The sequence below is a fragment of the Colias philodice genome, chromosome 21, assembly GCF_061535455.1.
Source record: "Colias philodice isolate Cphi_HAF_F1 chromosome 21, ilColPhil1 Martin Lab GWU primary, whole genome shotgun sequence".
NCBI classification, from domain to species: Eukaryota; Metazoa; Arthropoda; class Insecta; order Lepidoptera; family Pieridae; genus Colias; species Colias philodice.
The window spans coordinates 6,569,830-6,596,663 of NC_143106.1; the positions used below are offsets into that span (position 1 = coordinate 6,569,830).

At 33.2% G+C, this 26,834-nt stretch overlaps 5 protein-coding genes across 7 annotated transcripts in view; 2 read left to right on the forward strand and 3 right to left on the reverse strand.

The window, feature by feature from the left end:
- Positions 1–233: 233 nt before the first annotated feature.
- MEP-1 (zinc finger protein MEP-1) lies at positions 234–4,727 on the reverse strand. Its single transcript, XM_089709120.1, has 2 exons — positions 4,601–4,727; positions 234–3,826 (listed from the first exon to the last, which is right to left on the reverse strand). The coding sequence occupies exons 1-2, from the start codon at positions 4,620–4,622 to the stop codon at positions 1,194–1,196; spliced, it is 2,655 nt and encodes an 884-aa protein (XP_089565246.1). The 5' UTR covers positions 4,623–4,727; the 3' UTR covers positions 234–1,193.
- Positions 4,728–6,131: 1,404 nt separating this feature from the next.
- Positions 6,132–9,315, reverse strand: unc-45 (unc-45 myosin chaperone). Its single transcript, XM_089708985.1, has one exon. The coding sequence runs from the start codon at positions 9,123–9,125 to the stop codon at positions 6,300–6,302; it is 2,826 nt and encodes a 941-aa protein (XP_089565111.1). The 5' UTR covers positions 9,126–9,315; the 3' UTR covers positions 6,132–6,299.
- Positions 9,316–9,698: 383 nt separating this feature from the next.
- On the forward strand, positions 9,699–13,444 carry CCT6 (chaperonin containing TCP1 subunit 6). Its single transcript, XM_089708494.1, has 6 exons — positions 9,699–9,935; positions 10,125–10,324; positions 10,597–10,736; positions 11,392–11,539; positions 11,729–11,922; positions 12,320–13,444. The coding sequence occupies exons 1-6, from the start codon at positions 9,799–9,801 to the stop codon at positions 13,094–13,096; spliced, it is 1,596 nt and encodes a 531-aa protein (XP_089564620.1). The 5' UTR covers positions 9,699–9,798; the 3' UTR covers positions 13,097–13,444.
- Positions 13,445–14,529: 1,085 nt separating this feature from the next.
- Pis (phosphatidylinositol synthase) lies at positions 14,530–17,290 on the reverse strand. 2 transcript variants are annotated; one of them, XM_089708986.1, is made up of 5 exons: positions 17,128–17,290; positions 16,986–17,049; positions 16,776–16,910; positions 15,975–16,292; positions 14,530–15,392 (listed from the first exon to the last, which is right to left on the reverse strand). In XM_089708986.1, the coding sequence occupies exons 2-5, from the start codon at positions 17,032–17,034 to the stop codon at positions 15,232–15,234; spliced, it is 663 nt and encodes a 220-aa protein (XP_089565112.1). In that variant the 5' UTR covers positions 17,035–17,049; positions 17,128–17,290; the 3' UTR covers positions 14,530–15,231. The 2 variants fall into 2 exon arrangements, with proteins under 2 accessions (XP_089565112.1, XP_089565113.1); XM_089708987.1 differs by having other exon boundaries at positions 17,132–17,274.
- A 1,009-nt stretch (positions 17,291–18,299) lies between these two features.
- LOC149478987 (uncharacterized) overlaps positions 18,300–26,834 on the forward strand; it is a 33,993-nt gene continuing 25,458 nt past the window's right edge. The window contains exon 1 of one of the 2 annotated variants that reach the window (XM_089708501.1): positions 18,300–18,775. In XM_089708501.1, the coding sequence (XP_089564627.1) occupies positions 18,620–18,775 (156 nt within the window). In that variant the 5' untranslated portion in view covers positions 18,300–18,619. The remainder of the gene's footprint in view (positions 18,776–26,834) is intronic. The other variant, XM_089708502.1, reaches the window with a different exon arrangement.

The following is a 26,834-nucleotide window of genomic DNA, read 5'->3' on the forward strand; positions in this document are numbered from 1 at the left end:
ACTAGACATTATTAACAATTTTACTTTAAAATTATGTTAATCCAATGATATGAGAAATAATAATTTTAATGGCGTAAAAAGTGACATGAATAGTATTATATGAAAATGTAGAAATATTTATAACTCGCATACAAGTCACAAATTAAAAAGAACTCCTTGTAGTAAAATAAAAAGGGTATTTTAATCAATCAAAATATGATCCCAACAATCTTAAAGAAATTACATAAGCAACATTTCACATTATTTACTTCAATAACTTTATTTAATTCTCACATATCATTACAAAACCCTCCAGACACAAAATGTGAACATACATCTTTGAATTAAATAAAAAAAGAATACAGTACCTATATTAAGTTCTATAAGTACGATAACAATTTAGTAAACTATAGCAAATCAACACTCCAGTCTAACCTGAGATCAGAACTAAAAAGACTGATGTGTTAAGTTTACAGCAAGAATTTAGGTTTCTGTGGTAAGCAGGTTGAAAGAATAAGGAAATTCAAGTAATACATTAATAATAATTATTACTTAATTATTAAACCTAATAACTTAACTAATACCTTACGTAATCATAATTGATACCTCCTTCATTAATTCCTTCCTTTATGATTATCTTTACATTTCCAAAACATTCGGCTCCAAATCGCGAATTAAAATGAAAATAGACAATAATTTACCATGGTCACAGATTATACATGAGTAATAAGCAAATAAATAATAAGATTACTTTATAACCATTACGAAATCTAATATCTAACTTGCGCATTCTCCACTACAAAAAACAGTGATGATGCAGATCTTAGTTAAATTCCTTTCTTTTTGTGACAAAAACAAAATATGGAACAACCAACTAGTCACAAATACACATAGTAGGAAAGTCATGCTAACAATACAAATGTCACAAAATACCTATTTTATGAGCTTATATTAAGTTTATACACTGAATTTACAGCTTACTATTTATTTTGTTTTATGTTATATTTAAAAATAACATTCATATTTACTTGACAACCAAAGTCATCAATATAATATCTCTGTATTTAAAATTCAATTCTATAAGGTGTAATATGCTCATATAATCAGGTTATTTACAAAATACTGCCTGATCTTGCAAAGTGCATAGCTGAAAAGCTAATGGGAAACATTTATAATAGTGACAGTTTTTTCCAATGTTGTCAAATTTGTTAGTGCTATTTGCCTTTTGCAGTAATGGTCACATTCGACTTGGCAGGTTGAGGTATTATAGTGATTTCATCACTGATTTTCAAAGGTTTGAGCAGTGAGTCATTGTCGGTGGGCTTCGAAGCGGCCGGGGCACTCTTATTCTTATCGATAACGCGCTTCGCGACAACGCTGTGCGCCGAATATACGTGGTTCTCGAATTGTTTGTACATCCCAAATGTGGCAGTACAAACTGTGCATTTGTAGGAGAGATGGGCTGGTTTCAAAGTCATGTTGTGATCCCTTGATACATGATTTAGTAATTTCCACTGATATACCCTGCCACACACAGGGCACCTACCCGCATCTTTACCTTTGTTTGCTGCTTCCTGCATGGAGCTTGTCACAAGCCCATGAGAACCCAACAAGTGCCTTTCGAGTCCCTGATCAGTGAAGAATCTAAACTGACATTTCTGACAGTTGAGTGGTGGTCTGTTGTAAATCATTTTAGGATGAATTTTCACTTTGTGTATCCATTGCATATGATTTCTCAATTGTTCCAAATCCTTAATGTAACCATCACAAATTTCGCAAATTACAAAAGTGGCCTTAGAATTTTGAGAAGAGTTGGATGAAGAAGGCTGAGGGACACGTGGTAGAGGTGTAATAGATATTTTTGGAGTAGCTGAAGCTGAATGGTTTCCTTGATTGTTCTGTACAACGGGATAATTAGAAATTGTGGTCCCACTTGCTTGATTATTGTGCATAATCATAACTCCACTCCTTATGATGGGTACTCCTGACACAGGAGCACGTGTAGAAGGACCCCCTAATGGTGGACGTCCTCTGGGCCTACCAAGAATTGGCATGTTGGGTATAACAGCATTTCCTATACTTAATGGTGGTCGTCCGAGAGGACTCATGCCCATTTGCGAGCGGTTGAAGTTTGATTGGTAAGGACCCATTATATTGTTGCGGGCTCTAGATAACTTTGGTATTTTTGCTGGAGGCTCCCAATCTAGTGGTGGCCCAAGATTAAATTCTGGTTTGAACTTTTTAGCACAGGCAATAAGATGGCGAGCAAGTTTGGTTTTACTATTGTCCTCAAAGTGGCAACTAGGACATTGTTGATAGGCTGGAGCTCTCTCGAGTCTACCTCTAATATTATGTTCGGCTTCCATATGAAATAATATATCATGTGGGCTCCTTATTTCAAATGCACATGTATTACATTTATAAATATTATTTTTCATATGTGGTGCCTCTAAATGATGAGACATAACAAGCATAGATTCTGTTTTAAAACTACAAAATTCACATTGCTTCTGTTGCAGGGCATATGGTGCATTAAGCTTCTTACTATATGCCAAATTTTGTGTGAGAGATGCAATTGCTCCTTCTGTGGCTCGTGTACTACGTCCAGACTTCTTTTCCTTATACAGTTTTCTATTTTGTGTTTTCAATAAATCACTTTGAACATACTCCTGTACTAGATTAATTCCAATGTTTATAAAAAATTGTCCAAGTGAACAGTCAAAGTAACTATCTGATTTGCCACCTGCACTTTTACCAATAAGGTCCATTGGATCTTTTATGTCATCATAGGTAGTATCCTTATCTTTTATAACTACTGTATCATCATCACTTGCAGCTTCATCCGATTCACTGGTAGATTCTCCATCCCAAGAATCATCATCATCATCTTCATTCCGGCGCTTCCGTCGTCTCTTTTCTGATTTTTTGTCCTTTTCTTCACTTTCTTTTTTTGCATCCTTGTCACTTGCTTCCTCTTCCTCCACTGCTTCTCCTCTCTCAATCTTCTCTTTTCTCTCCTTCTCTTTTCTTTCTTTTTCTGCTTTCTCTTTCGTTTGTCTCTCTTCTTCTTCTTGAGCTTTCAGATCTTCTAATTCTTTTCCTAATTTATCCACAAATTCTCGAAATGGTTTTAATGATGGTTTTTCGTAAACATAAGGTACAATGAATGATGGTGCTTCAACTACAAACATATCATCAGTTAGAGAAGGCAATATGTTAGATTGAGGAGCTTGGGTATTATTTGATTGATTATTTTTAGTATTGTTATTTTTACTGCTTATTGGTGTTATTGTAGTTCCTCTCGCAGCAATGCTTTGACACAAATTGTGGGCATCAATATTACTTGAACTTGTTTTATTTGACATTGCTGTTGGTCCTTTACCAGATAAAATTGAATTTGTGTCTATGATCACAACAGTAGGCTCTTTATTTGGTTCTTCTCCATTAGAAGTACTTTGTTTTGATGCTAAATCAGCTAAGTTTTTTGTATCATTTATCACAATAGGCTTATTCTTATTTGGGACTTGGTTAAGGGGGTCTTCAATATTAACTTCCTCAATGTCTGATTCTTCACCATTTTCCATTGGCTCTTCATCTTTGTTTTTATCCCTGTCTCTGTTACTTTGTTGTGAATCTTCTGAACTGTCATTTGAGTCACTACTAGAGTTAGAAGATTCATCATCATTGGTAACTATTTCATCATCACTAGTAATTTCATGAACTTCAGGACTTAAGCCTCCTCCATTTTGATTTTGAGGTTCATTTTCGTTTTCATTCTCTGATTCACTGCTTTCATCTTTTGGTTGGCTCCCCTGTGATGTGTCATCATCACCTTCTGTACGATCATCTGCAATGTTGATAAAACTTATTGAATATAAGGCCTTATACAAGTGTTCATGAGTAAAAAGAAGAACAATTCAGCTATCATTCAACTAATTTAAAGGATATAAATTACATTTTATTTATCTACACTAAAATTTAACTAAATAATATAATGAAATGATATAAAGAGACTATGCAGCTTAATTGACCTACTAAACCTAGGTACATTAATAAACATAATAAATCCAAGTTTTTTTTTTATAATTCAGAAAACACAACTTAAATCTATTGAAAACTAATTGTGGATGTCGTGAAAATTTTCTAAGAAAACATTTTTTTTTTCGAAACAAACTTATAAACTACGACCAAAACAATGTTAAATTCGAATTCACAAGACGTTTTTAACTACGAAGTTTGATAACTGTGAAAGAAAGGAGTAAGAAACAAAAATATTTCCCGAACGCACAAATAAAAAAAACCACTATTTAAATGTCCGGCGTCGGCGAAGACGCTAGAAAGGGAAAAAAATTAGAATATCTTAGTAACCTAACGTTCGATAAACATAGGATTTAACCTAAAATCTAGGGCAAAAACCATTGACTTTTCCACGCATTTGAACAAGTTTTATGACAGTAATACTTTTCAGCTCAACTTGGCGTCATTATATCATGTGGAGCATAGACCGCCATATGGGATTCCATGGCTTTGCTCGGAAAACACTATTTCATCGATACGACGACAAGTTTTAAATAAGTGTGAAATTTTAGTATAACTAACAATAATCTTTAAAAATATGTACCTGTGGCAGTCGAAATAGACATTTTCAGAGGGAATAAGTTAGAAAAACCAAAAAATAGCACAATAGTACAGTAGCGGACACCAAACCAAATCAAGCTGTCACATAAAAAGGTTCCATTTAAAGTCACTTTCTGTATACAGATAGTACATGCCAAAAATGTTGTATTTTATTTATAATCTGTATTTTGATCAAAAACTACTCATATTATTGAAGAGACGTTGAAGAGTAATTAAATAATCTCATATTTTTATTAAATTCAGCCATTAGATTATATTAATTAATAACTATAAAAATATTAGTCAACTTTTATTTGAATAATTTATATATTTATTATCATTGTTACATATAATTTCCTGATATGTGATATGTTGTTGTGTATTTAATTATTCTGAATACACCGTAAATTAATTATAATATACATAAGTGATATAATAACATGTAAAATAATATTTTAGGTTTATATTTAATACTATACAGTCACACAGTACATTTATTTAAAATAATAATGTTTGAATACGGTCTATCCTATGCAAGCATCACAATGTTTTCGCAGTATTTTTTTCTACTGCAAGTTTTAATAAAAATTCAAAAAATAAAATGCAGTAGGTATGTAACAATTATAGCACTTTTGTTATAGATTAAGCTAGTCACCATGTAAATGTAACCAAGAAGCTTACATCTAATATAAGCTTCTTGCATGTAACCAATAACCATTACCCAAGCCATTACCTATTTTTTTATTGTCCTAATTATTACTGAAAAATATTTCTAACCAGCTATGTAGGTTATTTTGCTATAAATACGCAGCTAAGTGAGTGTTGCCCACTATGACACTTGCATGTTTATCTATTCAAATTTGTATGAACCATGGACGTATAAAAAAAGACGGACGCCGTATTACGAACAAACAACGTGAAGCCACCATAGTAAGCTAGCGATCGTGTAAAGACAATAAACACGCACACACTCTCACCATAGTAAGCTAGTCGGCCGCCATTACGTCGTGAACTACCGACTGATTAACTGCGTCACTGTTTCAAAAAAAATATTTAAAATGCCGTCTTGCGTGGTTAAATGGTGTCGCAACAGTACAATTTTAAATAACAAAATACAAGGGATTACATTCCACAGGGAAGCAAGTTATTTCTTTTATGTTTTAATGACAAAATTATTACGGCAAAATTTATAGAAAAAAATACAGCCGCCATTGACATCAACACAGCTGTTGCCATGGCAACATGGCACACACACAAGGATGTTTCGCCACCATTACTAGGCTTCACTCAATGTTTAGGCGATATACCGTCCGTCTTTTTTTATACGTCCATGGTATGAACTATGAAAAATTTAAATTCTCGAAATCTATAAAGTATGTCCTTCTCTTTTTTTTTAAATGTTAAGGAAGGTCATGTGGAAGTCGGATTTGCGACACGATTTTTAAGGGTTAAAAATATAAGCATTTTATTTCCAACTAGCATACGCCCCTTATAAAGAGTGTCTAACAGTGAAACTAACAAATAAAAATCGAATATAGTAAACAGTTGAAAATTTCCTTTATTACTCTTAAATCTCCATATAATCTTAAAAACAAACAAATACAAAATATTGTCACACAAATTGATTGTTAATCATATCATCATATAAATAATTTTATTGTTCTATTTCTAATATAAGTTACTACTTTCAGAGCAAAATTCAATTATTCTTCACCATCAGCATCATCTTCAGGCTCTTCTTGTAAAGCATCAACTGGTCCTTCCTCAGGTTTCCTGATAACCCCAAGATCTTCAGCAGCATTCAAACATTTCTGAGCATACTCTTTTGCTTTAGCACATTCAGGCTCTTCCAACTTTGTAATGGCCATTAATATCTCCATTACATCAGTTTCAAATACCCTGGCAGCCATATCTTCATCATCATTAACCACATTATACAACATGTATGTACCTCTATACTGAATTTCTTTATTAGGGTTTGCAAGTAAACATCTCAATGATTCTAACCATGATTCAAGGTCCAAAATTTTCCTACAGCAAATTTTACTTGCTGAGGTTAAAATACATAAGGCACCAGCAGCAGCCATCACAGTATCCACATCTTCTTCTTGGCAAAGTAAGCATAAAAATTTAGTTTTATCATTGTTTCCTTCAAAGGTCTTTATTACATCTTCAGATTGCACTAAGTTACATATACACTGTGTTGCAGCTCTTTGTAGCATTAAGTGATCCTCATACATGTAATGTTCTATTTTAGACAAACCTCCTTCTTTAAGTATTCTATTCCTTGTTGTTTCATTCATGCCAGCTAAATTGCACAAAGCCATAAGAGCTTCAAAATTCTCTAGGGCAGTGCATTCAGGGTGCAATAATGATATCAGTGGTCTTACCACTTCTAAGTTTCTTTGCCCAGGAAAAGCAACTTCAGGATTAATTGTTATACCAATTCTTGCCAAGGCTTGGGCAGCTTGTTTTTTACCATTATTGGTTCCTTCTAAAGACATGGGTATCAATACTTTTGCCCCTCCTTGTTGCACAACAATACCTCTTAATTCTTGCAAACTGCAAATTGCATTGAATACTCTTGCAATCAATTCTCTTGAATTGTGACTCTCAGTTTTACTGAGAGCAACTAGACCAGATGTAACCCCAGCCTTACATAATACTGTCAATCTTTTATTAACAAAGTCAGGATCATCTAGTTCATGTTGTTCAGGGATATGATGCTTAGCAAATTTAGCAAGCTCCACCATTTCAGGCATAATCTCCTGTTTTTCATAAGCATTGCACAAATTTACTAAAGTGGTTACAACACCATAAAGGCATGACTGATCTCCACTTTTAGCTAACTCAATAAGAGAATTTAATGCAGCCTTATCATCAACTAACTTCTCTTTTACATCTGCATCTAATGTCAGGTAAGAGAGACCCTCAGCAGCCCATTTTCGCATATCTTTATCCTTTGCTGGATTTACTAAGAATTTTCTACATGCATCAGCTAATTTCTTAGTTGAACCATCTGCAAAGGGCCTGATGGATGCATCATCACCTCCAAAGCTTCCAATTTTACATAATCCAACAAGGGCTCTTACCCTAACGGCATCATTTTTAGAGGAATATAATTTTTTTAATATGTCTACACCCTTATCAATGATTGCTCGAGCTTTATCTTTTTTAGAAGCAGCAGCAATAAGACATTCACATGCTACTCTTTGTTGTAGTGTATCCTCAGTCTGAGCCATGACTAGAATCATTTCCATAATACCTTCTTTAGAGATAACATAATTACCCACATCAATTGGTCCTCTCAATAATGATGTAATAGCAACAGTGACCCTCACTTTTGATTCAAGATCTGGTGTTAATAATTTATCTTTAATAAACTCATCTACTTGTTCATTGAATTTTTCTCTAGCTTGATCATAATACATGTTTTCATAAATTTTTGCCAAGCATGAGGCAGCAATTGTTCTTGAGGAAGGAGTAATATTCATGGCAGATTCATACTTGTATTCCTCCAATTCACTGCAAACTTCAAGGAGGCGCTGTAGGCCTCTAATTTCAACAAACCTCTCAGCCCAATTTAGTGTGCTATAGTGACAGTTTTTCATAATAATCTCCATAATAGCATCTCTAGCCAAGCCAGTGATAACTCTATTTGTTATTGAATAAGTTAAGCATGTAAGTAGAGTATCTATTTCTGTTTTATACTGTTCACAAAGATTTTTATCAGGCTTTGTATCCTTTTTGGTATCCATACCAGAGAAGGTGTTCAATATTGTTTGAAGGCAATATTGAGCAGCTATAACAATTTCTTCTTTGTCACTATCAATAATTTCCAGGAACCAAGGTACACCAACTCCTTTAATAATATTTTTTGTCCTTTCAACGTTCCTCTTGCATAGTTGACTTACAACTCGGATGGCATTGACATAAATTTCTGACTTCTTTTCGTTTTTCACCAACTGTTGAATTTTTTGAATTATACCATTCTTCAACATCATGTCTGCAGCATCACCTTCTTTACATAATACTAGTAAGTTAGATATTGCTTTTTCACGTTTTTCTTGATCTTCACCTATGTTGAAAGCGAGCTTGAACATTTGTTCTACTTTATTGCTAGTTTGAGCGGCATTCCTTGCTCTTTCTTGGACTATAGCATGTAAACGACCTAGCACTGGTTGAATAGCCTTATTAGTAGGGTCTACTGTGAATATTATTTTCGCATCCCGGTAGGCCTCTTCAAATCGTTCTAAATTTTCTAAAGCTTGAGCACGTCGAAATAACGCCTTAGGATCTTCAGGTATAATTTGCAAGGCATCATCGCAGTCTTTAATAGCTTTCTCGTATTCTTTTAACTTAAGACAGGCCGCAGCGCGATTCTTCAAGTACGTGGCCATATCACGCGTGTCTCTCTCCGCAATATTAATCGCTTTAGTGTAAAGTGATAGCGCCTGTTCATAATTTTCGGTTTTAAAAGCTTCATTTCCTTTATTTTTGTAACTCTCTGCTTCTTCTATTTGGTCCATTTTGATTGGAACTTAATTTAAATATTACACCAATATAAGCACCGGCAAGCCTTTTATACACTTAGGAATTTTCTGGCACTATCTCGTAGGTACATTTATATGAATTCGCCTTTAAATAGAACATTTATTTTTGTAACTCCATATTATGACACATGAACCTTACGGTTTCATGTTGAAAATTACATCATTTTGACAATTGACATTGGAAAGCAATATTGCTAGTATTGTAGATTTACTTACTCTGCTATTATAGGTGAGCCGCAAATATTCAGTCAATAAAATTATTCAATTCAATTTTATTTATTGACATGTTTTACAGTTATTTACAATATTATTGTAATGAACCCGTATTGATAAATCTTTTCCATTCGTTTAAAATTGTATATATTGACATTCGAATTGCTTTTTACTTCTTCTTACAGGTGTTTTGGATGAATTAATTTGAATAAGATTTGAATTTTGAATACGTGGTTATTTTCAAATACAGATTATTGTGTTTTAAAATATTTTTTATTTTTTTTAATTTTACACGCCATGAACATTTGCCAAGGAACGGTAAACTTTTAACTTATGGTAATTGTCACTGGGAAGTGGCAACACCAAACAATACCATCAATCATAAAAAGTTAGTAACGTGATTTTTGCAAGTTTTCGTAAAACAATCTTATAAATAATGGCTGCGATAAGTTTGTTAAATCCGAAAGCTGAATTTGCTAGAGCTGCCCAAGCTTTAGCTGTAAATATTTCAGCAGCAAAAGGTATCCAAGATGTAATGAAAACTAACCTCGGTCCCAAAGGCACACTAAAAATGTAAGTAATTAGGATTTAAATACTGAATTATAAAACGAAACTAAAGAGAAACTTGATTATTTTTGATAAATACTTGTACTTAATGCACTGTTATAGAAACTTTGATTAGTAACTAAAAAGATAATTGCGTTCAAAGTCGCATGCGGTTGAGCAAATGGTTGTCACCATAAGTAATAATCTTTGTTACAGGTTAGTGTCAGGAGCTGGCGATATTAAAATTACTAAAGATGGTAACGTGCTTCTTCACGAGATGCAAATTCAGCACCCAACTGCTTCCCTTATCGCTAGAGCTTCGACTGCTCAAGACGATTCCACCGGCGATGGTACTACTTCTACCGTCCTGTTGATAGGAGAGCTGCTAAAACAAGCCGATATTTATATTAGTGAAGGTATACAGATTGAAATTATTTTACTTTTTAGTGTGTTGTTTTTGTATCTTTTCACTTTTCATTCAGTGTAATATAAAATAAAGTTGACTCACTACTTCAAAGCTTTCGATATAAACAAAGTCATAATACTGCATTTATTTATCTTTTTATTAATCATGAAATATGCACTTCTGTAATTAATTATTTATTTAAAAAAAATCTGTGGTAGATTGAAAATTCAAAATATTTATATTGACATTTCTGTATTAAAAAATATATTTGTTTTATTACAGGCTTACATCCTAGAATCATTACTGAGGGCTATGATTTAGCCCGCAACAAAGCCTTGGAAGTTCTTGAAAGTATGAAAATACCTATTGAGATCAAAAGAGAAAACTTAATTGATATTGCTCGTACTTCTCTGAAGACCAAGGTAATCTTTTATAGCCAATGTATTTTTAATATTATTATTTTAAACTAGCAAAAATATTAGTCAAATAGGCCTGCTATTTTCTTTCGTTTACATTTGGTGATTCATTATGATGTGAAACATCTATAGGTGCACGTAAAACCTGTGAAATGGGCAATTAATATGACGGGTTAGGTAGGTTAAGTTTATTTAAATGGTACTGTGAAATAAATAGTATGTGGATTAGCCCTGTTCCTGATGGATGTTTCGATAAATGAATTCTAGGAATAATACATAACAGCAATATGGCATTAAAATGTAGTGAATTGCAAGCAGTTAGCGGATGTTATTAATTTTTTTAACAGTTTTCAATCACAAGATTTAGATCTTAATTTAATGCCTCTAACAGTTTTTAGTTTATAAAATATCTTATTGGGATATATTATTATGGATACAAAACTTCCTCTTTAATCTATCTATTAAAAACACTCATCTTTATTGTTTGCATAGTTGATTCAAGACATTGAGAAGAAATGGAAAAGGAATTTCTAAGAATTTTTAACTAATGGAAAGGAATTGACTTCACAGAAAAGATATTGAGATGTAACTTTTTATCCTGTGAAGCTATAAATTTTCCAATATTGACACTTAATTTTCAACACATCTATCCATTGCACAGGTACACCCGAATCTCGCCGAAGTGCTAACCGACGCGTGCGTTGACGCGATCCTCGCGATACGTAGACCCGATCAACATGTTGACTTGCACATGGTTGAGCTGATGGAGATGCAGCATAAAACTGCCACTGAAACAACTTTGATTAAGGGTACGTAAGTTTTCATGATTTGTTTGGTAGTGTATCAGTTTCACCACTTGTTCCTAGTGTGTCTAGTAATTTAATAGATTTTTGCGAAATACTATTCATTATTTATAAATTTTATTCTGTATACTTTTTAATGTTTCATCCCACAATTGCCCCACTCTCTCCTTATCATGTATGTATAATATTCTCAAGGTCTGGTCATGGACCATGGAGCGCGTCACCCCGACATGCCAAAACGTGTGGAAAACGCATACATTCTTACTTGCAATGTTTCACTTGAGTATGAAAAGACTGAAGTGAACTCTGGATTCTTCTACAAGTCTGCTGAGGACAGGGAGAAGTTGGTGGCGGCTGAACGTGATTTCATCGACCAGAGAGTTAAAAAGGTAAGTTTTAAGTTTTAAATAGCTGTAAATATTACGAAACACACAAATCGCTCTTAAGATTAAATGAAAAATCACCTGATAATTTAACTTTCATATCTAGTGTGTTACAGGCTTAAATATTGTTCCATACGAAATAACTTCACAAACTAACCAAATGATGAGTCATTTTCTTAAATGTTTAGAATTGCGTAAAGCCTATAACCAGACTTGCTGAAATCATACGGACTGTTATATGGTATCTACCATACAACAGTCCGTATGATTTCAGCAACTCGTAATTATTATTAATTTTTATTATAGTGTAAATATTGTTTTAATTCGTACGAAATAAATACGAAAGCAAACGTAATTGTTATATGATAATTTTTTAATAATGTAATCTCATAACTAATTACAGATTATCGCACTAAAGAAGAAGCTTTGTGACGGCACCAACAAATCATTCGTTGTAATCAACCAGAAGGGTATTGATCCTCTTTCCCTCGACGCTTTCGCCAAAGAAGGCATTATCGGTCTCCGCAGAGCCAAGAGGCGTAACATGGAACGTTTAGCTCTCGCATGTGGCGGTTCTGCCATGAATTCCGTAGACGATCTTACAGAAGAATGCTTAGGATACGCTGGACTCGTATACGAACACATTCTGGGTGAAGAAAAATACACATTTGTTGAAGACTGCAAGAACCCCGAATCTGTAACTATTCTCATCAAAGGCCCAAACAAACACACTTTAACTCAAATCAAAGACGCCATCCGCGATGGCCTCAGAGCTATCAACAACGCAATTGAAGACAAATGCGTCGTCGCTGGAGCAGCTGCGTTCGAAATTAAGACCAACCTGGAGTTGCAGAAGTACAAAGATACAGTTAAAGGCAAAGCTCGTTTGGGCATCCAAGCTTACGCGGAAGCTTTGCTCGTGATTCCTAAAACGCTGGCGGTGAACTCTGGTTATGACGCACAAGACACTATAGTTAAACTGCAAGAGGAAGCTCGTTTGAGCCCTGATCCCATCGGTTTGGACCTGAACAGCGGAGAAGCTATCAAACCGACCGACATGGGCATTTACGATAACTACATTGTAAAGAAGCAAATTCTTAACTCCTGTTCCGTTATTGCTAGCAACCTCCTTTTAGTTGATGAAATCATGAGGGCCGGTATGAGTAGTCTTAAGGGTTAATTTTATTTCATTATTTCTTTGCATATTAATCTTTAACAATTATTCTGTATTACTTTAAAATGAGAAACTTAATTTTCTTTAAGTGCTAAATATATGCATTTATTATGTTTAATAACACAGCTATTGTTTGCTTTTGTTATTCTTATGATATAACTACTGTATTGTGGACATAAATTTTAACAAAAACCAAATTAATTATTATCTTACATTGCTACTAAATTGGGTTTATGTGCCTGTTATGGCACAAGTCCTCAATACATTCAGTCCATGATAAGTAGCTGACCATTATTTGGCACATTAGCTTACATATTGTAATGAGTATTTCTAATTAAATTGCTTTTAAAACTATTATTTGGTTTATTTTCAATGACCTAATAACCTTTAAAACAACTTTCCGTTTAATGTGATGCAAAGCTAAAGTCCTGTGAGTGTAGTTAAAATGGGTTCCTTCAAGAGACAAGTTAATAGGCACCTTCTAGGTAGACGTGACACATCAGACCGCATTATCGCTTTGCATCAAGTGGGATTGGGTCAAACGTCCGCCAATCACAAAAAAAATAACACCTCATAAAGAGTATATTTTTTATTCTTAATCTAAATACATATTAGTTTAGTCAGTACATTAGTAATGGTATTAGCATTGTTTTTTAGATTTGGTAAATGGTAATATAGGAAAGCAGGTAACAAGGTTAAATAATTAAAAACTACATTTTCATTTTCAATAATTTATTTCACATCATTACATTTACAACATCAATTTGAGGAGTCAAGTTTCAAGAATAAATTAGACACCAAAAATACGTTAAATCATTATAGACATCATAAAAGTAAGCTGAAAATGCAACTAACAATGTTTTCCATCAGGAATATGTCATGAAACTTAGAGATAAATGCTAAAAATAAGGTCCAATACACTGTCTCTGTATCTTATAATCATGGACGTATAAAAAAAGACGGACGGTATATCGCCTAAACATTGAGTGAAGCCTAGTAATGGCGGCGAAACATCCATGTGTGTGTGCCATGTTGTCATGGCAACAGCTGTGTTGATGACAATGGCGGCTGTATTTTTTTCTATAAATTTTGCCGTAATAATTTTGTCATTAAAACGTAAAAGGAATAACTTGCTTCCCAGTGGAATGTAATCCCTTGTGTTTTGTTATTTAAAATTGTACTGTTGCGACACCATTTACCACGCAAGACGGCATTTTAAATATTTTTTGTGAAACAGTGACGCAGTTAATCAGTCGGTAGTTCACGACGTAATGGCGGCCGACTAGCTTACTATGGTGAGAGTGTGTGCGTGTTTATTGTCTTTACACGATCGCTAGCTTACTATGGTGGCTTCACGTTGTTTGTTCGTAATACGGTGTCCGTCTTTTTTTATACGTCCATGCTTATAATATAATAAGTTCAAAAAATGTTTAAAATGGAAATGAGACTTGTCAATGTGAATGGAACCTTGATCACATATAAATATAAATGCTTCTACTTTATGATCATTATTGTATGTATTATCTTTTACTACAACAAGAGGGTGACAAAATATTTTATTTGTACTTACATTAAATCTTATCTTAATCTAGACAGTAACATAAATAAAATTAACGTAACCACACAGATTATCTTGTTGCCACAAATAATAAAATATTTGGCTGTGTTTAAAAAATAAAATAAAAATAATATGACTTATAGAATCAAATTCATAATAAATGAATGCTTAAAAAATATCACAAAATCATTAAAAATTACCACAAATAATAATATAGGCAGGTAATGTTATTGTGAATGCTTTGTGTATAAAAAATAACTTCTATAAGTTAATAATTCGAGACAATTAAACTAATAAAATAATAAATGGAACAAGTAAATAGAATTAACAAAGTAAATAGCTAAGCAACATACATAGATAAAGAGTATCCTAATGATACTTTGTATTCAAATTTCAATGTGTCACAACAATATAAATTACATCAAAATTAGGTTGATTTTATTAAACATATTTTGTGGAACCTAGTATAAACAAACACGACAACGAATAAACTATCTACTTTTAAAACATGAGGTTTTTTAATATAATTTTTGGAACAAGGAATTTTGAAAGGTTTTGCTTTTTGCAAGTCACAAATTCTTTACTAATTAGTTTGTTTGGCAGCGATGGCAGCTCTTTCCTGATTGTCAATGGTGGCCAGGTTAATGGAGGCTACAATAGCATGGAGTACTGAGATCAGTGTCTTGACTAGAGCAACAGGCGCCGACAGAACAGCTATCATTGGAAATATTCCAATTCCGAAGACTGAAAGAATAAAGAAACAATGCATGATAATTTAAATATATTTTAGCTTTAGCCAATGTAAAAAAATCATTTTGTACCAAATTTTAGAATTGAATTTATCTACAAAACTGTATTTTTTCATTATTACTAATGTAATGTAAGATTTATAAAGGTTTATTATTCTAAATTTTTATCAAGGCAATAAATTTGAACCCAGTTTACAACACTTGTAAAGATAAATAGATATTTTTTTTGCAAACAAGTTTCCTGAGAATGTGAAAAACATATAGTTATCAGGTTTACTGATAAATATTTGTGTCAACAGGGGATAGCAGGTGTCAATTATAGTCTTTATTGAATACTAGATATGCCCCAAGGTTTTACCCACATTGCTTTGCTCCTATTGGTCTTAGCATGATGATAGTGTTCCTCAATAAATTGGCTATCTAATATTGAAAGAATTTTTCAAATCAGACCTGTAGTTCTTGAGATTAGCGCATTCAAACAAACACACTTAAGCTTTATAGTATGTATAGAGTTATCATGTTAATGATAACTGACTTATTATCTTAATGAAAAACAGTAAATAACTTAAAATCTTACTTGAAAATCCCATATAGAAGTAGCTGACATACAGAGCTGCATAGAAGGCTTCATTCCCCGCACACATGCAGAATAGCACTGTCTTATTTGTATAATACACATGCATAATCGGGTTTTCTGACATATCAATGAACTTGTGAGACGTCTTTCCTTGCAGAATTGATGCATGTAGGAAGATCCAATGGCACGTTATATCAATGATCATAGATATTTGGAACCAAAAGGTGTATTTTGGATAAAATGTAGCAAGGGTCATCAGGAGTCCAGCTGTACCAGCCCGGTCAGTGAGCTGGTCCAGCATTGCTCCAAATTTAGTACCTGTAAAGAACTGTGATTCAGCATGTCTGCATTGATAACAAATGATGCATCCTTAGAAGGAAACAGTCCATCTTGTGACGTTATATTTATTGATAATGAAAAAACGGAAACCTATTTTTATGGAATTTATAACTTTTTAATAGGATTAAGTTAAAAGTTATAAAATTTAATATGTAACAAAAAAAGGAAACCTATTTTTTTGGAATTTATAACTTTTTAATACGATTAAGTTAAAAGTTATAAAATTTAAACTTAATAACATTAATATTATAATAAATCATTGTTTTACGTTTCTTATTTAAAATATATAAAGATGAAATATGTATGTATAAAAATAAGACATAATATTTATGATATTAGAATAGGCAGCAAAATAAAAGCTCAATACTTAAAAAATTAATGTGATACCCTAAACTTGTCTCAAGGATAGAGAGCATTAGCTAATTCGATAAATTGAATTATAATAGACATAGGTTTACTTACTTTGATTAAAATACCGCGCCGCATGACCATCGATCGCATCCAATAGGGCAGAAGTAACATAACATATACAAGCAAACCCACAATGCGTGGGCATATAGTAAAACGAGACTATAGCAAGTATAATCCGGGCATAGCCTGAAAAAAGATTAAATTATATAGTTACTGAAAACCAATAATAAATATACCCATAAAACAATAAACCTCACTGACCGATGATATTGGGAACAAATAAGAAAATATTCTCTCTTGTTTCACTCATCTCGCAACGCAAAAGCTAAAACAAAAGGATAATTATAAAATTATGTATTTAAATAATTGCAGATGGACCGATTCAAATAAGGGCGATGCCCACCTACGATACGTAGAGCTAAAATTACAGGAAAATCGTGACTGCAAACCAAAACTGCAAATTGCTGCAAATGATATATTTATATTGTTTTGGCTTTTGCTATTTTATGTCCTGTCACCCGTCAAGTTTCACTTTGACAGAACCGTCAAGCGGGTTACCACTGGTTACCAAGATTTTCTCAGTGGGATCTGGTGTTGCCATTCAAGAAGAAGTCGGTAGGTTGAAAAGTAGTCGAAAACTTTTATTTCTAACTTATAAATTCATTTAGATGACTATTGGTTGTTTCTTTTTAAGCTATTGCATAGCTTCTATCGCGGGCCTTGAGCGCGGGCACCGAATCCAGAAATTGCGTAACGAAAAACCTCACGCTCCCCACTCCGACGGGCGCGGAGGTTTGGCTTGAAGGCATAGCATGTGGCATAGCATCAAGTATGCAATAGCTTTACCGCGGCAGTCCCCGAGTGCCACACGTCTTTTTAAAGTGAAACTTTTATTACATCGTCTCAAACTTTTTGGTCTGTGTAGCGCATGTCGCGTGACGGTCGAACCGTACGATAATTATCGTACAAATACGATAATTTTGTGCTTATGTTTCACTTTTACCGTGGTTTCATAAAACCACACAACATTTTTTTAATACAGCAGTTCCTTGTTTACACTATACTGTGTCTGTGTTTATCATTACGTAGGGCGTATTCAAAAAGAAAGCTGGAAACTTATAAGCGCTGACCGGCGCTTGTCAGCGCAGCTGGTAACCGCGCAGGAAAATATATGAACCCGCGCCGATAAGCGCCGACAAGCTTCAACACGCGCTGGTCAGCGCTGGGCGCTGCCATATATTTGTATTGGTCTGCTAACTGCTTCAATCTGCTTCCTTTGTGTAGAACAAACCAGCGCTGACAAGCGCCGGTAAGCGCTTATAAGTTTCTAGCATAGTATTTGTATTCCCTTTGGTTTCCAGTTTTCTTTCTGAATACGCCCTAAATCAAAAATATATTTTAATTGATTTGATAATACAAAAACTATTTTTTTCTTTGGTTAGGTACTTCGTAGACCGTTCGTTTTAAAAACATTTGAAAATTTAATGATTAGCAAAAAATAATCTATTATATTTCACTTTCACACCCAATTCCTTACCCAATTCACACCAATAAAAATATTTTATAGCTTTCTTGGTTGCTTGGTGTTGTTGGCTGAAAAAATCGAATCGAAAGAAAAATAAAAGCTTCTATTTTTCACCACGTGAGGGCGTCAGGGACTCAAAGTCAAGTCATCCAAAAATCTAGAAATAAAATAGTTATATTTGTGAAAATGTTATTTAGAATTCATCAAATATGATGGATTCCCATTTTAAAGACATTGGGACTATAGGTGAACTTAGGTAGACACATTTTAAAATGATTATATCATAAATCACAAGTAAATTAACGACGAAAAGTGATTTTAGTGTTAAAAAGTCATAAGACTTGTGTCATCTGTCTGCTCTTCCTTCAAGATGGCTCCTTCACCGGAGTATGATAAGGAACCCAAAGCCCCTGATAAAAGTGTCGTTAGCATTTCCAGTGACGATTCGAAAGTTCAGTATAATCACACGAAAGAACAGCCCACCATTTCCGACCAAAAGTCTGCAGTAACCAACAATGATGTGGAGGTGAGTTCACTTCTTTGCCTATTATTTTTTCGAATGTCTGTAAATAGCTCTGGATAGTTTTATTTTGTCAAACGTTTTATAAATGTTAGTTTAAATACAATTCTGAAAAATATTTAACTAGATTCCTTCCTCAACAGAACCTTAACTTCATCAACGAACGGCGATAACAAAATGTCTAAGTTCTAACATAAATATAAAAAGTTATTTTTCTGAAACAAATTCTTCAGTCTTTATAAAAATAATTTTATTTGTCTTGTACTGTGTACATGTATAAACCAAACAAAAAAGCTTATCACAGCTGATTCTTGACCTATAATTAAATTAAGTCAGATATTCTTGTAAGTAGATTAAAATAATTGTGACTATTACATGTCCCTTCATCAGTGAATTGTCATTAAAATTGGCTGATAAAAAAGGAATTCATATTCAGCTAGTCATATCCTTAATGAGTTATTTTATGTCTCTTACCTAAAATAAAACATAGTTCATTACAAACATCCTGTTTTTAAATGTGTCAGTCAATTTATTCTAAAACAAAAAAATATGTGTATTAGACATTGAGATCATATTACTACGTATGGAGGAGACACCACAAACAAAATCTGTGCGCCATTTTTTTGCTCTAAGTTTTAAAAATTATTATCTAGTTAGGTAGATAATAATTTTTAAAACTTAGAGCCGATGAAAGTTATTCCTTTGCACTTTTCCGTATTATTTGTATTATTTGTGCAATATCGTAACACAAACGAAGGCATATTTGATGCGTTTCACTTTAAAACAAAAAAAAAATGGGCGTGCAGTTACGCCATATGGCGTATGTTGAGCGGAACATAAGTGATGTAGGCGGTGTCGTCTCCATATGTATATCTCAATGGTATTAGATTGACAAGTTTTAGGACACTTAGATGTAAATTTAAAGTAAAAATAAAATAAAATATTCAATTATATCCTTAGGTTAGGTAATGTCTCAAACCAATATTCATATTTGACAATATTTGGGAAAAATTGTACATTATAGGGCGTGGAGTTGAGTCGTAATTTTTTTTGTAGTTAACTACTGTCCTATGGAACCTAAGTCTGAAATTTCACTCTGAGGAAACTTAGTTTAGTTATGAATTTTTGAAAATCGGAAAATTACTATAGAAAGTTACTCCATCTTGATTTGTTACGCATATTTATTGTTTTATCAGTGTCAAATTATTAGTAGATTATGTGTATTTCATTGACCAGTAAAAAACATACCTCCCATACCCGGTAAATAATGTTACTCCTAATAATGACAAATGTTATTCTGTCCCAATGACTGATAGATAAAAGTAATTAAGCACAACCTTTAATTTATCCTTTTCTTTAAAATACTTTCCTGATAATAACAAATACTGCAAAAAAGAAAGTTACATGGGTACAAACAGCCTTTTATGCAAAATGTCTTGAGGAAATGGTGATATATTTATATTTTATAGTTAATTATGAAAAATGATTTCGTTTTACTGTGAATAATGTGATTATTATCATGGTTAATTATTGATATAAAATTTGGAGATATGATGACCATTAAAAATAGGAATAAGGAAGAGCAATAACTTAAACAAATCATGTAACACTTGGGTAAAAGAATACTGAACATGCTATTCTTTCACATACATTATTATTATTTTATGTTAATAATTAGTTATCATTCATATTGCAGTAGAGATAAACTACGATAACATGGCGCGCCCCTCCAAAATTCAAAACGTTTGAAAGTATTTGTGAAAGTATTTACAATGCACCACCAAGATTCACAACGCATGTGTGCGTAATGAGACGGCCGTCAAACAAAAACAAATCCACGGATTTGTTGCTCGACTAGTCACGCTCTAATCGCTCATTATTATTAGTAATGGCGCTGCACTGACGTATTCTATGAAAACGACACGTGCGTTGTCTTGGGCGCTCGGCAACTTATGATTAGTTGACCAACAAATCTGGACGTAAAGTACTAAAGACGAATACGTACGACTACATACAAACTCCTTCGTAAGGATGTCACTACACACATTGAAACAGTAATTTGGAGGGGCGCGCCATGTTATCGTAGTTTATCTCTATGTATCTTTGTAATATATATAATTTCCTGTATTAATATGGCAAGAAAAGAAATGATGTAAGGTTTCATACTATATATGCAACTAATGCATGTGTAAAGTAAATAATATTAAGTTTTATTTTTGTTTATATGTAAGCCTACATGACTTTGTATGCATTTTTGCAATAGTACCGGTGGGGTGGTAAACGTTAAACAATTCATATGTCGCCATCAACATATTTTGATTGAATCACTAGCGCATTAACTGAATGACAACATTCAATTCAATGACTAGGCAGAATGTTGATTTAACAACCGTCACAACTAGTTAGTGGTTTGCTACATAGATCTTCGACAGAATTTTTTTTTCAAAAGTCCACAAATGTTTCTTCTTTATTTGAATTTCAAAATAAACCATCAAACCATACTATTCCTTTTCTCAAATTACATTTGAACCAGTTTGGTAGTTTACGGTGTTCGCAACATTTTTCTTATGAGAATTTTTATGCCTGCATATAAGTTATGACTTACAGTGCGATTTTCAAGATTAATATCCTGATACCAATTTCACCACTATTTCATCCATCATAAATACATTTTTTTAACAATAACTGATATTTTTGCTTCCTTGGTAGTTCCATCACAGATTTTTTTTTACTTCATTACTCATGAGTCATGGTTAGGGAGCCAGGTGCAAATTTGGTTAACTATTTCCTCTCAAGAGATAATTCGTCAGACGCATGAGAGTATAGTATTATAAAGCCTCGTGAACGTCAGCTGGCGCTCGGTTGGGGGGGTGAGCGGTTGTAGCCTCCCACGCACATAGGAAAAAAAATACATTCATTCATTCATTTCCTCTCAGCTAAAAATTTGTCAAATTGTAGCTAACCCAATATCTCAACGAAAAAAAATAGTCAGCTGGTTACAACATGGTGTATTATACGTCAGCTGGTGTCTCGAACATGAAAGTTAAATTTAAAGAAAAATTTATTTTCCGTTATTTCCTCTCAAACAAAAATTTACCTGATGATAGCTTATATGTAACTGTGGATAAATATATATGTCAGCTGGCTGTATCTTGGTGGAAAAACCGTCAGCTGATACGGGAGGCTACAACCGCTCTTCCCCCCAACCGAGCTCCAGCTGACGTTCACAAGGTTTCATAATACTATACTTTGATGCATTTTACTAATTACCGCTTGAGAGGAACTTGGTCATAAAATCTGCTGCTGGCTCCCGGACCAATGACTATAATATGTAGAACATAATTTTAAGTGTATATACAGGGTGTCCCAAAAAGTAGTGATGAACGGAAGCTGGGAGGTAGAGGACCTAAAGGGCTATCCGAATCACCCCCATGTATGTTATGCGATTTTTCGTATTTTCGGAGTTATGACGTTTTTTTCAATTTTTCACCTATCGCCGAGTACGGTGATATTTTCACTCATGGTGACGTCAATTATTGCGGAAGGTGCTTGATTTTTTTTGTGTGCTAAGCTGAAAGATAGGCCAATTCAGTATGGTAACATTTACTATCGTTAGATCTTTGAATGGAATAAAAAAAAGAATTAAAATGCCAAGAAAGATAAAATTACCCAGTATGTTCTCCACTTCAAGGGCCCGTAAAAAAATAAAATCACATAAAAAAAGTTTTCCATTTGGCTTTTAAAAACTTGCTCTATCTATCAGGTAGCTACCCTGAAAATTTCATTTTATTATTCAGAAGGCTTCAATCGAAAAATTGAAATCTAAATGAGGTAAGTGCAAAAATTGAATTAACATGATGATTAATAAAAACAAATTAAAACCAATAACAAGGTGTTTAATTACCAGAAATTTTTAAAATGACCCCGCTATTGCTCAGTGCAAGTGCGACATCACCGTAAAAAGTTGTCTTTTAAATGTCTGAATGCCCTTTTATCATTTTTAATGGTTTCTTCTGCTACTATGAATTTCCAGGTTATTTCGTTCAAATTGTGGCAGTCTCTCGTCTTTGTAGTATCCCCACGGAAAAAAATCAATAGGGTTTATGTCCGGGGACCGTCGAGGCCAGGCTAAAGGGCAAAGATACCCTGAAAGATGGATTGGTCGTTGCAGCCTGCGCATGCGCTGGTGACGCCTGCCTTAAAGCCTGGCCTGCACGGTCCCTCGACCTAAACCCCATTGATTTGTTTCAATGGGGATACTAAAAAGACCTCGGCTACTTGAGAGAATGCTACAATTTGGACGAAATAACCCGGAAATTCATAGTAGCAGAAGAAACCATTAAAAATGATAAAAGGGCATTCAGACATTTAAAAGACAACTTTTTACGGTGATGTCGCACTTGCATTGAGCAACAGCGGGGTTATTTTAAAAATTTCTGGTAATTAAACACCTATTTATGGGTTTTAATTTGGTTTTAATGATCATCATGTTAATAAAATTTTTGCACTTACCACATTTAGATTTCAATTTTTCGATTGAAGCCTTCTGAATAATAAAATGAAATTTTTAGGGTAGCTACCTGATAGATAGAGCGAGTTTTTAAAAGCCAAATGGAAAACTTTTTTTATGTGATTTTATTTTTTTATGGGCCCTTGAAGTTGTGAACATACTGGGTAATTTTATCTTTCTTGGCATTTAATTCTTTTTTTATTCCATTCGAAGATCTAACGATAGTAAATGTTACCATACTGAATTGGCCTATCTTTCAGCTTACCACACAAAAAAAAATCAAGCATCTAGCGCAATAAGTCACGTCACCATAAATAAAAATCTCATCGTACTCAGCGATAGATGAAAAATTGAAAAAAATGTCATAACTCCGAAAATACGAAAAATCGCATAACATACATGGGGGTGATTCGGATAGCTCTCTAGGTCCTCTACCTCCCAGCTTCCGTTCATCACTACTTTTTGGGACACCCTGTATATTGTTAATGGTTTTCACAGCACATGCGAAATAATGACTATTTCTATTTGTAATCATCCATACTAATATTATAAATGCGAAAGTAACTCTGTCTGTCTGTCTGTTACTCAATCACGCCTTAACTACTGAACCAATTTTCATGAAATTTGGTATGGAGATATTTTGAATTTTGATACCTGAGAAAGGACATAGGATAGGTTTTATCCCGGAAATCCTACGGGAACGGGATTTTCTTTGAAAACGCGGGCGAAGCCGCGGGCGGAAAGCTAGTTTAAAATATATTTTATCAATTACATATTAAAACAAAAGTTTGAATATGGTAGAAGTATGTTGTGGTCTGGTGTTATTGCTTGATAACGATAAAGCTTTCTAACATTATATTAGAGAAAAACTAATTTGTAACCAACATATTCATAAAATTGTGTAATATGCCTTTGTTAAATAATGTACCATACATGGATTCCCATTTAAATAAAGCAGTGTCCCAATGTTATCTGAAGGGCCTAAAAATTTGTGCCCAATATGTATCTGAATACAAAACGATTTTACAATCAAATTCCATAAATTTGATTTAAAGATTTTTATAGAAAATTACCTACTTCACAATAACCAATTTATCTTGGTACCTTCCAGTTGAATAATGCCTATTTTTCTTTTACGTCTGACTTCATTTCCCCTAAGCTGTAATTTATTATCTAACATGTACCTACTGTTATTTTTGAATTATATAACTAAGTATAATAATAATAATAATAGTTAAAAAAAACTAAAAAACACGCTTTTTATAGAAAACCGAACTAAAAAATAGAAAATTTTATCAAATTAGTGTATTGTCATCGGTCCTCAATAAATCTACAAAGTTTGAACGAAATCTGACCGTTTAAAGTGGGTCAAAATCGCGCCCAAAGAAGTCGGTTACAAACATACAAACATACAGGTGAAGCTAATATAAAGCGTGTAAAAATAAATATGATATAATAAGATAAACTCATGAAATTATTGTATTGTTACCAATCCTTGATAATTGTACATATTATAATAATATGTAGTTTCAAATGAATTGTCCGTTTAACTTAGCTCAAAATCGAGTTAAATTAGTCAATTATGATATTCTAGCTGTGCCGCGCGGTTTCACCCGCATTGGTCCGCTCCTGTTGGTCTTAGGGTGATGATATATAGCCTAAACCTTCCTCGATAAATGGGCTATCTAACAACGAAAGAATTTTACAAATTGGACCAGTAGTTCCTGAGTTAAGTGTGTTCAAACAAACAAACAAAAAACTCTTCAGCTGTCTAATATTAGTATAGAATAGTGTAGATTACATACAAACATATCAGATGTCGCTAATAAAAATAGCTCTGATAATGATAAAAAAAAACATTTTTTTTTACTATTTATTATTAGGTACTGCTTGTTCCGACTTCGCTCGATTGACCCGTTATAAAAAATAGGCATATTTTTGTCGGTTTTCTAATCTTAAAACTATTTATTAAATCGATACAATATTTTTTGTGATTATTCGTTACAACACCCAAAAATAGAAGTGTAAATTCCTCTTTTTAATATTAATATCGATTCGATAAAAAAATATTGATAGCACATCTTAGCCCATATTTTGATTTTTGATTAAAAGCTTGTGTGTAGAAACGCCAATCGACAATTTTTTTATTGAACTTAAGTTCCGGTGAAATATAAATTAAAGATATCGATTTTATGAGGAAAAAGATGCAATTCCGATAAGATTCCGATTTGACGCTCAAAACGATGATACATATTGCATAGTTATTATGTACTTTAAAATGGTCCCATTGTTTGATAAAAACGTGACTGGATTAATAGGCAAGGCGGCCGGCGACACAGCCAACCTGGAATTGCATTTTACCTGGCTTTACTCTGCACAAGATTTCCGCAGAGGCCACCGAGTATAGTGGATTCACAAAACCGATTCTTGGCAAACATTCAACATTGCAGGTTATCGTAAAAATATCTAGCGCATCGTTAAGGTATTTGACTTTTTGAAATTGGGATATTTTTTATGTTACCCGAATTAATTAGTTATAAACAATATTTTTCATATTAATTAAACCATACTTTCGTTCGTTACCAAAATTATTGGTAACGTCTAGACACGACACGTGAGGGCACTAAGTTGCTGACATATTTTTTTGAATTGGAACTAAATATAGTACATAAAATAACACCGGTAGGGTAATGTTGTTGGTTGTTTTCAAGTTTTCTGCTATTTTATTGCGACAATTATGGATAATACAGTGGAACGATTTAGTAATCTAGGAATCTATAAACTAGTTTCCTTTTTTGCGATTGTTGTACATAAAGTATTATGTTACTTTGTTTGTATATTACGTGCATGATTACGTATCCAATCGTAGTCAAATATGTAAAAATTATTGTTATTTCGTTTTTCAATATTGGATTTTATGCAAAAGCTTCAAGGCAAACGCAGTGAGAGTGCAATTACATATTTATATTATTAATTTCTGTGCTGATAAATATCTGCACAATTCAGAAGCGCTACGTAATTATGTTAAATTAGCACGATTTCTTAAATTATAATTAAAAAAAGAAAGTTTGCGTTACTGTTAAAGATATTGTTTGTAAATATAATATCCTTTACGATGCACCTACTGCCTCGTTTATTATGTCTTCGCGGATTTGTCCTCTTGACTTGTCGCTGGCCACAAGCACAGCCACAAGTCTGGCGGATGTACCAATGAATGCCATAAAGTCAAATACTTTTTTGTATAGAAATACGTGTGTATTTCTCTCGTATGTATTGATCGTAATTATAAAACGTCTCAAAATTGCAATTCCATGAAAATTCCCCGATACTAACAAAATTATTCTTTATTTAAATAAGTAAGTAAGTCTAAATAGCGTAATGCTGTTTGTAACTGTGTCTATAGTGAATGACTAAACTCGTTATTTTTTCTGGGTTCGAAGGTTATACAAAAGTTTATAAGCATGTATTTTTAAGCTTAAAAAAAGATAGATAAATTTTAATGCATACATGTTATGATGTTAGGAAAACAAATAGGGATGGCCTTGAGCAATGACT

Excerpts from the sequence above, each read along its gene's own strand:
- MEP-1 (XM_089709120.1), bottom strand. The coding sequence starts at position 4,622 with ATGTCTATTTCGACTGCCACAG. Across the intron at positions 3,827-4,600 it reads GTCTATTTCGACTGCCACAG|ATGATCGTACAGAAGGTGAT; the intron begins GTACATATTTTT and ends TCAACATTGCAG.
- CCT6 (XM_089708494.1), top strand. The coding sequence starts at position 9,799 with ATGGCTGCGATAAGTTTGTTAAATCCGAAAGCTGAATTTGCTAGAGCT. Across the intron at positions 10,737-11,391 it reads GTACTTCTCTGAAGACCAAG|GTACACCCGAATCTCGCCGA; the intron begins GTAATCTTTTAT and ends TCCATTGCACAG. Across the intron at positions 11,540-11,728 it reads TGAAACAACTTTGATTAAGG|GTCTGGTCATGGACCATGGA; the intron begins GTACGTAAGTTT and ends AATATTCTCAAG.
- Pis (XM_089708986.1), bottom strand. The coding sequence starts at position 17,034 with ATGAGTGAAACAAGAGAGAATATTTTCTTATTTGTTCCCAATATCATC. Across the intron at positions 16,293-16,775 it reads GGCGCGGTATTTTAATCAAA|GTACTAAATTTGGAGCAATG; the intron begins GTAAGTAAACCT and ends AGTTCTTTACAG. Across the intron at positions 15,393-15,974 it reads CTTCTATATGGGATTTTCAA|TCTTCGGAATTGGAATATTT; the intron begins GTAAGATTTTAA and ends TTATTCTTTCAG.
- unc-45 (XM_089708985.1), bottom strand. The coding sequence starts at position 9,125 with ATGGACCAAATAGAAGAAGCAGAGAGTTACAAAAATAAAGGAAATGAA.